General features: G+C 42.2%; 1 protein-coding gene across 1 annotated transcript in view; it reads right to left on the reverse strand.

Annotated features, from left to right (window-relative positions):
- Positions 1-1,286: 1,286 nt before the first annotated feature.
- MMP14 (matrix metallopeptidase 14) overlaps positions 1,287-13,624 on the reverse strand; it is a 47,247-nt gene continuing 34,909 nt past the window's right edge. Inside the window, exons 2-10 of the mRNA XM_068242123.1 lie at positions 13,001-13,149; positions 10,423-10,545; positions 10,032-10,339; positions 9,746-9,913; positions 7,009-7,184; positions 6,795-6,933; positions 5,386-5,536; positions 4,305-4,420; positions 1,287-3,449 (exon numbers count right to left, since the gene is read on the reverse strand). Of these exons, the coding sequence (XP_068098224.1) occupies positions 3,124-3,449; positions 4,305-4,420; positions 5,386-5,536; positions 6,795-6,933; positions 7,009-7,184; positions 9,746-9,913; positions 10,032-10,339; positions 10,423-10,545; positions 13,001-13,149 (1,656 nt within the window). The 3' untranslated portion in view covers positions 1,287-3,123. The remainder of the gene's footprint in view (positions 3,450-4,304; positions 4,421-5,385; positions 5,537-6,794; positions 6,934-7,008; positions 7,185-9,745; positions 9,914-10,031; positions 10,340-10,422; positions 10,546-13,000; positions 13,150-13,624) is intronic.

Below are 13,624 nucleotides of genomic sequence, written 5' to 3' on the forward strand. Positions count from 1 at the left end.
TCTGCTGTCCCCTGACACTGAGTGCGGCCCCCCCCAAAGATTAGTGACAAGGCATTGTCGCTAATCCTATCAGGGCCGCGTGGCTCCTCTTCCACATTCATGGCCGCCCAATAAAAGCTTGAGCCCACCCGCGCATGATGATGATATGAGTGATCACGTTTGCTGCTAGTAAACTGATTAAACCTGGTAACAAGTGCCTACTCTGTGCAGCTATTCTTCATGCATAACGGGAGATTTGTGGGCAGTTAGTAACAAGTGTATAAATTCAATTTTTGCAAACAACTGCAGTATCAGCTCCAGTCAATTGTGGAAACTCAAAGCTAACTGCAATTCTTAATGGAAAAATACTTTTTAAAGCAGCAGGGACAGCCGTACTATCCCAGGAAAAAAGCATATATATAAGTAGATAAATACTTGTTCCACTAAAATAACATATGTATTGTTTTAAGTGAATTTTATATAGTAAATAAAAATAGTTTCAGGTATTTTCCATCTTTACTGCCTCTGACTGAAGCCAATCCTGATGTGATTTCCTCCCTTACTCTTTTTTCTCCTAGAAACTGCACTGTAATATCTAGCTTGCTTTGTAAACACACATGAGAACACAATAGATCATATTTCAGCAGCTTCTCCCTTCTCAGCCTTGTGTCGTAACACGTAACTGCCCTCAGCCAATCAGTGAGGAGCAGGAATGTGGGAGGGGAGATGACAAGCTTCCCTCTCCTCAGCAATGTACCAAATAGAGCCAGCTGACTGATATAAGATTTATTACAGCAGAAACTTTTATGATTATATTGGAATGCTTGCAATGCACGATCAGGTTGTAGACTGCATAATAAACACAGAGCAGTGGGTAGATGGAATTTGATTTTAAAGCTGTAAATCCCGCTTTAATACTATTAAATTACAAGAAATCTTGGGTGCTCCTTGTACTGTACGTTTAAAGCAATTATCAGCATTATTAATATCAGTGGCCCATGGCTGAGTTTTACAGCAGAAAGCACTTGTAATATATTGTCCTCCAGGACTGCAGCATGATGGTAAAAACGCCATATGTGTGTAGAATCTGTGCATCAAAATGTGGGAAATGCTAGCATTAAATGTGGGAAGGAAGACTGTTAAAATTCATTAGGAAGAAAAAGGCCTATAAAAAGTGCATACTTCTCAAAGAGCGTAAAATGGTGACTAAACTGTATGATGAAAGCCTCAGAGGGCCCATGTTTGCCATAATATATACATTTCACGATGTAGATGCATTTGACATAAATGATGAACATAGCTATGTCTGAATTTTTCGTTATTTTTTATATTTCTAGAGTTACAAAACCATTGGTTCATAACAAATAGCTTTTTTGGTAACTTTTACAAAAGACTGTAAAAAATAATAAAATAAAAAACACAACATTTTCCACATAAGAGAAGCTTTAATGAATCCGATTTAGTGGGTCCCCCATACCCCTCCCTACATAAATGAAACTGAAGGAATAATGCTTTGAGGTTGCTTGGTGTGTAAGGCACTTGGGCGTTACGTTAGAAAGGGTGTGTGCCTCCAGTCCTGTGCAAGCGGTGATACCAAGCTTCATGCCTGGAGGAAAGGGGTGAAGAGGTGCCCCACTCATTGCACGAGGGAGCGGCGGAACGCTGCCGGCACGCAGCCTCCATCGTTCAACTGATCCCTCTACAGTGGACAGGTGGAAAATGCAAAGCGGCCTGACCTGCAGGAGCTGCCCGATTATCAAATAATAATTATAATAATCAAATATAAACAAAAAATAAAGGAGAAAGACGGGAAACAAGACAGGAAACGTGACCCACACCCCCTGACCGTACCATGTGATTTGCCCTTCTTAACCTCACCCCGACAGAAACCTGCAGAGCTGCGATTAACCCCTTCCCTGCCTAAGACATTCACAGAGCACTGATGTTTCATTTTCCAATTACAGGGGCACTGAGCAATCGTGATGAACCCCACAGCAGCCAGAGACCTGCAGAGCAGTCCTTTCATGGTAGTGAACTGCAAGGATCTTTCAGAGCAGAGATCAACCTCATCCATCACAGAGTAACTGCATGATGCTGTCTCTGCCAGGACCTCCAAACTAGTGACTGAACTCACTTCTCCTACACAGTAGATGAGAGCAGCTATGCACTTCTTCCAGGTCAGATACCAGCAGAGAACCCTGAGATTCCAACCTTCTCCTTGGTGGAGACCATTGGGGGGCTTAGTAGATATAAACTGGATGGGTTTACAGGGCACTTTTCAAGGCACTTTGGGAGCTGGGTGCTGCTGACCTTAAACTTGTCCCTCTTCTTCTCCAGGTACAGATTCCTGCTCTGCAACAATACACTTATCTATCGCAGCTTTCTCTGGGTCATATATCCCGGACAGTACTAAATATTCTACAGGACAAACATTATTGTCCTTGTCACACAATGATTATCATGAAGACATTTTCTCCTTTAATTAAACTGGACCTCAGGTCCAAAACAGTAACCAAATCTTTCGGATTGTTTTTATCACCAATGTGCATTACACAGCAGCTGGTTCTGAATGTCCTTTGATTGGCTATTTGTAACAGTAGCTGTGTTATTGGCAGAATGACACTGGTGTCACTTTTGGCATGCAGACAAAAGCTCACATGGTCAGACAGGTAGCTCCTCCCCCACTCGCACCTCGACACACCTATGGCTCAGGCTGGGTGCTCCTGAATACTCACTCACAGTCAAGAAAACCTATATATCTGAGCTAAGGAACCTGTGTTTGCAAAGAGAAAACTCATCTCCTGCCAGAAATATAGGAGATAAAGATGTTCCTTGACCCTTTACAGGGTGTCTATCTCTGCTCTGATTCTTGCAAGTGATGGCTTTATTGGGAGCACTGCCTGACCAATAGCCAATAAAATATAAAACATGTACCCGTGCAATAAGACATGGCTCCAATCGGCAGTGAAGGGGTTAAACGCAGTGATGCGTGCCACATAAATAGCGGCAATGATGGTGCAAACTGCCTCTCTCCCTTCTTCCCTCCCCAGGAAGCTGTTGCTGCTCCCCATGGTATCTGTGTGAGGGAGGCGTGGGAGGGCTGGAGAGACAGTAATGGGGGAGAGGGTCCAGATATGTGTAGTCTCACACTTTGTCCAACAGGGAGCGCTGCCAGTATAGAAGCCTTTTGGGTGTGCCATATTGCCTGAAGATAAAGACAGCCAGTCCGAGGAACAGCACACAAAGCAAAAGCAGCACTGGAACGACAATAGCTGCCATGCTCACTTCTCCGCTAGCTTCATCAACTTCAATGATCACCACTTCCCTGTCGTCATCAGTATCTTCAGGCTGCCGGACGGTGCTGCAGCCCATCCAGTCCTGCAGTACAGACTTAGGGAAGCCAGATTCTGTCTTCAGCTGCTGATTGTTAAACTTCCAGTACTTGTTACCCTTGTAGAAATAGGTGAAGGCTGCAAAACGGAGGACATTAAGTAAGTCTACAGCAAAATAATGAAGAAATACAATTAAATAAAAGTTCAGGGAATTAATATAATGTCAATTAGAACTCAAACATTACTTTTAAAATCTCCCCCTCTTTGATTTCCCAATGCAAATCAAAAACACAGAAAGAACTCGATGTACAGAAGATGCTTATTAATTTGTATCTACCACCAGTCCGGGGTGACGCAAGAGAAATCCTAAGCTCCAAAACTCTAAATATAATGGTTCTGCATAGTCTCTGATCTTGCAGTCTGCTCCCCTTCCACCCTCAAGGAAAGATGTCCTAAATCCACTACTAACAGTTCTCATATCAGAATTAGAGATGTTGATCTCCAGGTCTTTTTGCTGTTCTCTCATACTGTATATAGGTACATACACACGTCGGATTTTTGCAAACGACCCGCCAAGCAGATCGCTCAAGCCCAGTCTTATCAGCTGAACGACAGACTGTACACACGCCCGATTTGACGTTCAAAAGTCCAAACGACGGGTTGTTTGCGAAAATCTGACATGTGTATGTACCTTATGACAAGATACAGCAGGCTTAAGGCTGTGTATTCAAACATGCTACACCTATCTACATGACAGTATAATGCTAATCTGTTCACCTCTAATGCCAGGTACACATGATGCAATTTTCTGACAGATTTACTGTCATATCGACTATTTCCAACAGATCTGATTCCAATAGATTTTTCAATCAATTTTCCATTCACCTCTGAAAAATCATGTTGGAAATAATCAATCTGACAGTAAATCTGTCAGAAAATTGCACCGTGTGTACCTAGCATTAAACTAGAGGGTAAATAAGAGATCAGCCTTACCTCCATCACTTCCCATGAATGCCCCTCGTACAGAATCAGGGATTCCTTCCCACACTTTGATAGGCTTTGGGTAATCAGAATCCACCTCCCTCATTTCCTCATTAAAACGATAATACCTAAAAGAAAACAATGCATTAATTACGTAAAAAAACAACAACATATGCAATGATTTGATTTCAGCATAGTACATAGTTAATTTAGGGCCCGTACACACGCTAGATGGATGTCACCGATGGGAATTATGACCCGATCCCTTAGCGACATCGCTGTAACAACGTGTTCTGTTGCAATGCAAGGGACAGAGGGCCAACGGAGAGGCACAGGGATGACATCATAAATCTATGTAGTAGAGGGTAAATAAAGGGAGTATACTTTGCATGGATACTTCAGGTCACAGGTATCACACAAGGCCCGCACAATGGCCTCCTTGCCATGTAATGTGGCCCAGAAGAGCTTCCAATATTCATCCGTGTAAGCAGCAAAAGAAAGACAGGGCATTGCCTTTTCATCCAGTTTCAGCTGGAGTGCAGCAAAATCAAAACCCCCCATGTGGCTGGTAAAACACCTTCTCCCCCCCCCCCCCCTCCCGACACCCTCTCCCCACATCGCAGAGTAGCGCAGCAGAGCAGCCGGCGTGCCGCTTCTGTTCTTTCCAGCCGCACGCTTTGTGCTTCCATACCCTCAGCTTTCAATCACATGATATGCATTCGGAGCCAGAGGTATGCAGCATAGAGCATGTGGCAGTCAGGAGGAGTCCTGAAAGAGCACTGGATCAGGTAAATATTAAACTGCTCCGCTGCGCTACTCTGCAGAAGGGGGATGAGCAGGCCAACCCATGGTCGCTATAGTTACCGCAGTTAGTTTGAGACAATAAATGTTAAATCTTTATAAACAATTTGGCCCCCAAATTAGGCAATGCTTTAGATTTTGGCCCCTTACAATATTGAGTTTGACACCCCTGTAGTCCCTCATATTAAACAGAATTTTGTGGCAAAGGATGTCTTTCAAGGCAAACATCTTTATTGTTTGTCAAATACTTTAACAGACACCTTTTTTTGCCTAATCTTGTATGGTTACTTACTTGCTTCCTCTGAAGAAATATGTCTTTCCATTGGGCATCCAGTACAGGGCGGCATCAATTCTATCATTTGGCAATCCCCGACCCATCTCCTTTAATGTTTTGGGGTATCCAGGTTCAAGAATGGCCTCATCAAATACCCAGTATTTGTTGTCTAAGCACACACAGGAAATATAATGAAAATGGGTTCAAAGAATAGATTAAAACAAGTGAAATATCCTACATTGTATTACAGAGATTGTGTGTTACCCAAGTTTATTGTTATAAGTGAAGTACATAAAAAATAAATATTCTCAGTTTAGTAATCTCTTAGGGCTCTTCCAAGCATTGGCTTCAATGTGATTTTCAAAGTGCATGCATTTTGGCAATCACAAGGGCACCGTGATAACATAGTGATCGCAGTACCCTGTACAGCGAAGCAGGTTATTTTGGTGCCCGGTGCTCGCTGGGCACCGGGGCGCAAAAGTAATTTGGGGATCTGGCGATCGCCAGACCCTGAACTACACCTCCCTCGGAAACACAGTGCTATGCAATCTCCCATTTTAAAAAAAAGTTTACATAGATTTTTTTTCCATGGTGAGTAACGCAATCGCTCCTCTGATCACATCTGAAAATTTGGGGCGAAACGCGAGCTCAAAAGTATGTGAAAATCGAGATTGTAATCTCGGTGCACTGCAATCACTATTTTCACGTATGGAAGGGCCCTTAGTAAATCCACTCTCTGAAAGAAATATTCAGTTACATGATAAAGGTACTTTCTGTGTATACAAATAACAAGAATCAACAATAGCATCCTTCTATTTGAGGAATACTCTGCTCCTAAAACTGCCCATTTGATTCAATCACTTTGATCCAATATGCCAGACCTCTTTTATGCAAACATATATGATCAATTATCTGCAACGTTATCAATTGAAAGCCTGATTGGACATGTTGGAAAATCTTTGTGCAAGGAGGGAAGGAGTAGTGGGTGATTGATGACCCATAGCATTGCACTGCATGGAGCAGATACAATTTTGATGTGTTGTGTAGGGTATCAGAGAGATTGAATGCGACGTGGAGCACAGTGCATAGAGGCGGCGACAAGGGTGAGTTAACCAACTTCTGGCGGTTTAGGAGAATGTGATCAGCTGCATCTGTTAGGGAGGAACTAGAAAGTAAGATTTGCTCTCTAGCTGAGAACACCCATTCTCTTCCTAGCTCCATGCTATCTGGAGGGATCTCTGGGTCACATGACTGACTTTTCAAAAGGGGATTTCTCTGGAAGGGTTGCATCAAATATGAAAATTTTTAAATATTGGCATAGTAACCTATTTCTTTTCCTCAGTTTTGCTAAGGATGAAAAATCTGGGACTGTAAACTTGGGTGTTCATTTTCAGTACAAAGACCAAAATTGTTATTAGAATAATTACCTTTGAAGAAGACAAATTTGCCATCTTTGCGTTCATATGCTGAATTAATAGAATTTGGGAGCCCAAGCCAGAAATGCCCAATGGGAAGTGGGTAACCATCCATTACACGGTTATTTCGCACACGCCAGAACCAGCGCTCCTGCAAAGACAGATCAGTTAGACGGGTTTGGAGATGCAATTAGTCATGTTTATGAGATATGTTGCACCTATTGACCTTAAAGACAAACATCTCTCCCCTCAACACTGCAATGGTGTCAAAATTGCCTTGACAAATGTCTGGTCCAAAACCTGGAACATGTGGGTCATCGGGGACATCTGGCCGATATGCTGGGGTAGGTCGAGGAGCACGTGTTGGGCGAGGTGCACGAGTTGGTATTCCTTCTCCATGTCCTAAAAATACATTTACAGTAAGTAGAAAGTAAAAAGTACATATAAATAAAAACTCAACAATTATTAAATAAAAGCACTCCTCTCAAGTTCTGTCAGCTATTGGAATTCATTATTTTACATTCTTTACACTAGGAGTTTAAAATATGCTTTAGGAAAATTTTAATACTTTTGACATCCCTCCCCCTTGCCCATTCAACGATAAGCAATTACTTCCTGGCTGTCACAACCCCTCATTTTATTGTCTCTAGAGCAGTCAGTGTAATTTCTGATGTACTAGGAAAGCCGACTAATCAGATAACTTAGGAAATATTAAAAACTTTTGCAGCAGATATATTTGAAAGCCTCTTTTTTAAAGTTACAAATCATGGATATAATTACTCAATACTCAATGTAATGGTTACCATTAAAAAAGTTCATTAAAAAAAAGACCCCTCTAAGGTAAAAGATATATGAAGGCAGTCATCTTTTTCTCCTCTAGGAATATATAGGGCTTGATTCACAAAACGGTGCTAACTGTTAGCACGGCTTTACGCGCATTTTAGCAGGGCTGTGGAGTCGGAGTTGGAGTCGGAGTCAAGGCAATTTTAGGCACCCGGAGTCGGAGTCGTTGATTTCATAAACTGAGGAGTCGGAGTCGGCTGATTTTTGTACAAAATCCACATCCCTGTTAAGTATTAGACTAAGGAGTCAGAGTCGAGGAGTCTGAGCCATTTTGGGTACCCGGAGTCGGAGTCGTGATTTCATAAATTGAGGAGTCGGAGTCGGAAGATTTTTATACCGACTCCACAGCCCTGCATTTTAGCGCGTTTTTGCATGAAAAACGGGTTTTGTTGGAAAACCGGTTATCGCGCGGAAAAAATTTGAGTTTGCGCGTTAACGCAGATTTTTCACGCATTAACACAAATTTATCCCGCGAATGTTAACCTGCGAAAAATTTGCGTTAATGCGCGAACGTGAATTTTTGCACACGATAACCGTTATCACCCGAAATTTCGCGCAAAGCATTTTTCACAGCGTGCTAACAGTTAGCACCGTTTTGTGAATCAAGCCCATAGTATAGTCAGTTTTATATAAACTGGTCTCTCAACTTATTTACTTACTGGACTGCGCAATGGAAAAGCCACATGTAATGATGCACACAGTGGCTGGGAGCTGCACTGGATAGCCAACACTGTCACAGACCTAATAGTACTAACAGTGTTTAGTGCCATGCTTACAAGCAGTATGCAGCCAGTGATGTCAGAACACCTGAACTGCACTCATTCTGGGACAATGATTAGGAAGTATTAGAGGCAGAAGCTCATCACAATAGCCACACAAGTAGTATTTGTAAAATGGAAGTCAGAAATGGTATCTTCCATATTTCTCCTACGTAAGGTTTCTTTTAAAAACAGGTTTACAGAAATGTTTACAAAAAGTGTCTATTTCTATTCACCAAATTTGAGTGAATTTGTCTATATATAAATCCCTGCTTTCCCAGGAAGTGGAAGCAGTGGCTAGCAAATCAAAGGTGCTCACTGTGGATCAGTTAGCTGGCACTTGTGTTATTTGTCAAACTGATATGGGCTAATACCTCAAGCTTCCTATACATGGTAGATTGTACTGGGCTGAGTGTTTTGGGGCCAAGCACTAGCTTAACGCATTGTTCTCTTCTTTACCCTGCCTGCCGGAAGCTGCTCCACCATGTGCTGTCCCTCCTCCCTTCCCCATGGCAACACTCAGCTGTAAACAAATGTGCTCATGCATGGAACAGTTGCCTGTAGGGATTGAATTAGTGTACATAGCTTTAGACTCGCTACCCGCCACTTTCTTTTCCAGGATGGGCACAGATTGTTTAATTACTGAATTCTTGACTCAGCACTACTAATCAGATACATAGTGCAATAAACCACAATCTTAATCTTGCCAATATCTTATCTTCTAGGTTCATTGTATTAAAAACAATCACCTCTCCTTTCTGACTGTATTCTTATGCTGGGTACACACGGTAAGATTTTCCATGCTATTTTGCGACCCGACTGTTTTTTTTTGCACGATTCTGCACTCAATTCTCTTATCTTCATTCATTTTTCTTATCTTTTTCCATTCACTGCTATGAGAAATCGAGCGCAGAAACGATTGGGAGCAATATTGGACATGACAGATTTTATCAATCGGATCCATCTATCGCACGGAAAATCGTACCGTGTGTAATAGGCATAAGGCTCAGTTCATATTAAGCCATAGGCAAAACAGACCGTTCGGATTGTACAATTCAGTGTCTACTTCGATTTTCGGGACTGATTCGCATGCGGAGCATATGTGTTTCCACCATAGGTTTCTATAGAACACACATACGCTATTAGGAAAAGCTGTGCAGGTCGGGACTTTGCATTTGCATTACATTTTGATCAAGTTCTGATTGACATTGTGAACAGACTCTATTAATAACATAGTATCTGTTCACCGTCCGTTTTCGTGTTCCGCTGTGATCTGGAAAAAAATGCTGTTTTACCTTGCAGTGTGAACTGAGCTTTCTAATCTATGAACCCTCCATTTTTTGCCAACATTTCTTTACATACCACTTCCATATATTTGTTGGATTCCTCTGCGGTCATCATCAGGTAGCTCAAAGTTCTGAGTATCCATCCACTGGTAGAATGGAGCCATGATAGCTGAAGGATCGTTGGAATGTTCTAGACCCAATGCATGTCCCAGTTCATGAACAGCCACAAGAAACAGGTCATTCCCTACATGAAGAAAAATAGTAAATTATAACGGATATTGCTGTATGGTTAGATTTCTTCCTACCCATACTGTATGCACACTACTCACTACTATTCTCTCATCGTGTAACTCTGTCCTTACCATCTAGATCATCATTTCTGGATGTCCAAGGCTCTGCTGAGTCAAAGTGAGTGTCTCCTCCAATCCCAGCCCCAGGAAAGTATGCGTGTGCCAGAAAACCTCCTTCTCCATCAAAAGGGGTGCTGTCTCCATGGAAACCCTCAGCGAAGAAGATCATGATGTCAGCATGTTTCGCATGTCCATCTTGGATGTCCACATATCGAACCTCCCGGAACCTCAGTGGTGTTACCTTCTCCCACACAGTAAAGGCTCTCCGGATAGACTGGTATGTTTCATATTCACCCACTTTGGGTGTGTAGTTCTGTATGCTAGGATGGAGAAGAGCGATATTTAATCAGAAGAATTGAATCTAGAGATAAAAAGTTTGTAATAAGAAGATGTTTTCACATACCAGAAAGTGATGTCCTTGTGCTGCCATTTCAGCCCCTGGATGGCATATCTCTTTCTCCTCACATTGGCCTTAATCTCAGCTCCAAATTTATCTGGAACACCACAGCGGGGTTTTTTCATAGCTCTGTAAATAACCAGGTAGCAGGCATTGATAAGTATATATTTATGTGTATGTACATGCTCTATCAGTGTGTATTACTGAGGACTTTTAGTTGCAGGAGATATGGTTTCAAGCAATGAGAAGAATAAGTCTATAATCAAAAGGCCATGATCTTGAAATACACAATTAGGTTAGAGAGGGTACAAAAAAAGGAAATCTGATTGGGTAGTTGACATGATAAAAGCAAAGTGAAGAGTTCTTTCTTTACAGCATGAGGCCCATGTTGAGAGTCTTATGTGGGCTTGGCTGTTGCAGTGTGGGATTATACAAAATATGTGGCAGTCTCTTCTGCTGCAGATTTTCTTGCTGGGATTTTAGCTGCTGGTCCTTACTGGACTCCCTAGCCAAGCAGTGTGGGATTATAGAAGAGGAGATACATAGCAGTCATATCTGCTGAAGAATTGCTTGCTGGGATTTTAGCATCTGGTCAGTGCTGGATAACCTAGTCGAGCAGAGCAGGGTTAGGAGTGTCAGCTCAGCAGTGCCCTAACTGCAGCAAAGCAAATATATAGCTATAGCTATACGTGAAAAATATGACTATACTTTTGCTGTAATGTATTAGACTGGACTGTAATGTATTAGACTGGACTGTAATGTATTAGACTGGATTCACAGTGGCCATAACGCCATGTTAAACTGAGTGTGAACTGCAATGGATATTAGTGCCAATCACCCCTTGGCACTAATATGTTTCAATAATCAGTAGTATAGGTCTACCTATGTATGTATGTATATATATATATATATATATATATATATATATATATGTATATATATATTTATTTATTTTTGTAGGTTGTTTCTGGTCCATTTGCACATTGGTATTTATTTTGTATATAGGATTGTGAAATTATTTATTTACGCTGTGACTTATTTATATTTTCATTTACTTATTTGTGGCATAGAGAGGCCATTTATTTGTCCACTATCATACATACTATTCATTATCAATTTTTTGGACAATTGACGTACTATTTATTAAGAGACCCCAGTGTCTTGTTGTTTTTATCTATATTTTATTGTTCATAGATGTTTGAATAAAGATTACTTTACATTTTTTGACATTTTTGTCTAGTGTGGTGCATCGAGGGCTACTTTTTTCTGGTTGAATTTAATGCTAGCTTATGCTTCCCCTTGCACACCTAGCGTGGTTGAATTTAATGCTAGCTTATGCGTCCCCTTGCACACCTAGCGTGGTTGCATTTAATGCTAGCTTATGCGTCCCCTTGCACACCTAGCGTGGTTGAATTTAATGCTAGCTTATGCTTCCCCTTGCACACCTAGCGTGGTTGAATTTAATGCTAGCTTATGCTTCCCCTTGCACACCTAGCGTGGTTGAATTTAATGCTAGCTTATGCGTCCCCTTGCACACCTAGCGTGGTTGAATTTAATGCTAGCTTATGCTTCCCCTTGCACACCTAGCGTGGTTGAATTTAATGCTAGCTTATGCTTCCCCTTGCACACCTAGCGTGGTTGAATTTAATGCTAGCTTATGCGTCCCCTTGCACACCTAGCGTGGTTGCATTTAATGCTAGCTTATGCGTCCCCTTGCACACCTAGCGTGGTTGAATTTAATGCTAGCTTATGCTTCCCCTTGCACACCTAGCGTGGTTGAATTTAATGCTAGCTTATGCTTCCCCTTGCACACCTAGCGTGGTTGAATTTAATGCTAGCTTATGCGTCCCCTTGCACACCTAGCGTGGTTGCATTTAATGCTAGCTTATGCGTCCCCTTGCACACCTAGCGTGGTTGAATTTAATGCTAGCTTATGCGTCCCCTTGCACACCTAGCGTGGTTGAATTTAATGCTAGCTTATGCGTCCCCTTGCACACCTAGCGTGGTTGCATTTAATGCTAGCTTATGCGTCCCCTTGCACACCTAGCGTGGTTGAATTTAATGCTAGCTTATGCGTCCCCTTGCACACCTAGCGTGGTTGAATTTAATGCTAGCTTATGCGTCCCCTTGCACACCTAGCGTGGTTGAATTATTTACGAATTATTTAGTGGTGCTGGTTCCAATCTTCTTTCTATTAAATGAACTGCAATGGAGACTGGACATAATGCAAAGCCTGCATGCAGCGAGCTAGAATAACCCGATCAGTTACACCGCAGTACTGTGAACAGGTCCATTGAATTGTATGGGCAGTGACCAGACATGCAGAATTACTCTGCACCGCAACTGAGCACTGTGAACCACCCCTAAGGGATGTGGCTTCTTTGTGTGTCAATAACTAGAGAAATACACAAGACTGAAACTATTGTAACAAAACATGCCTGCTGTAGCATCTGGACTTTTTACTCTTGAAATTCTACTGTTCTAGTTAATAGTTTTGGTCCCCTGCGCCTGTCATGTGTGGATCAGATCCCATAAACACAGATACATTTTTCATTCAATATTCCTGCCCAGATGGTCGATATACCTTTCCGTCTCGCTGTCCATCTTGCCTGTAACTGTTAATCCATAGAACCGTTGCATAGCAGCAATAGCTTCAGGCAAAGACTGTGGGGAGCGTAATGTGTGAGTTCGGAGGTCACCTGGAGGAAGGTAGCCATATTGTTGTAGCCAGCCCTGTGAACACAAAAAGAAAAGCCAATTAAATACACAAGTATCTTTCTACAGTGCACACATCCACCTGCCCATAACTTCAGCACCAAACAAACATGCATCCATTTTTCATCAATCATAGAGACAAGGGCCCATATGCAATTCACTTTTTCTCCTGAGTTTTCTCTTAGGTGATATTTTAAACTTGTCAATAAATGCCTTTTAAATCACCATTAAAGAGAACCCGAGGTGGTTTCTAAGAATGATATCCACACACAGAGGCTGGGTCTGCCTATACAGCCAAGCCTCTGTTGCTATGTAGTGTCCCCCCAGGCCCCCCCCTGCGCTCTGCTATGCACCCATAAATCACAGCCGCGCTGTCAACACGCAGCAGGCTGTGTTTACCTATGTAGTGTCACTCTCGCCGCTCCCCCGCCTCCTGCATAGCTCCGGTCCCTGCCCGCGTCCCTTCCCTCCCTGCTGATTGGAGGGAAGGGAC

Source organism: Hyperolius riggenbachi, chromosome 1, assembly GCF_040937935.1.
Source record: "Hyperolius riggenbachi isolate aHypRig1 chromosome 1, aHypRig1.pri, whole genome shotgun sequence".
Classification (NCBI taxonomy): domain Eukaryota; kingdom Metazoa; phylum Chordata; class Amphibia; order Anura; family Hyperoliidae; genus Hyperolius; species Hyperolius riggenbachi.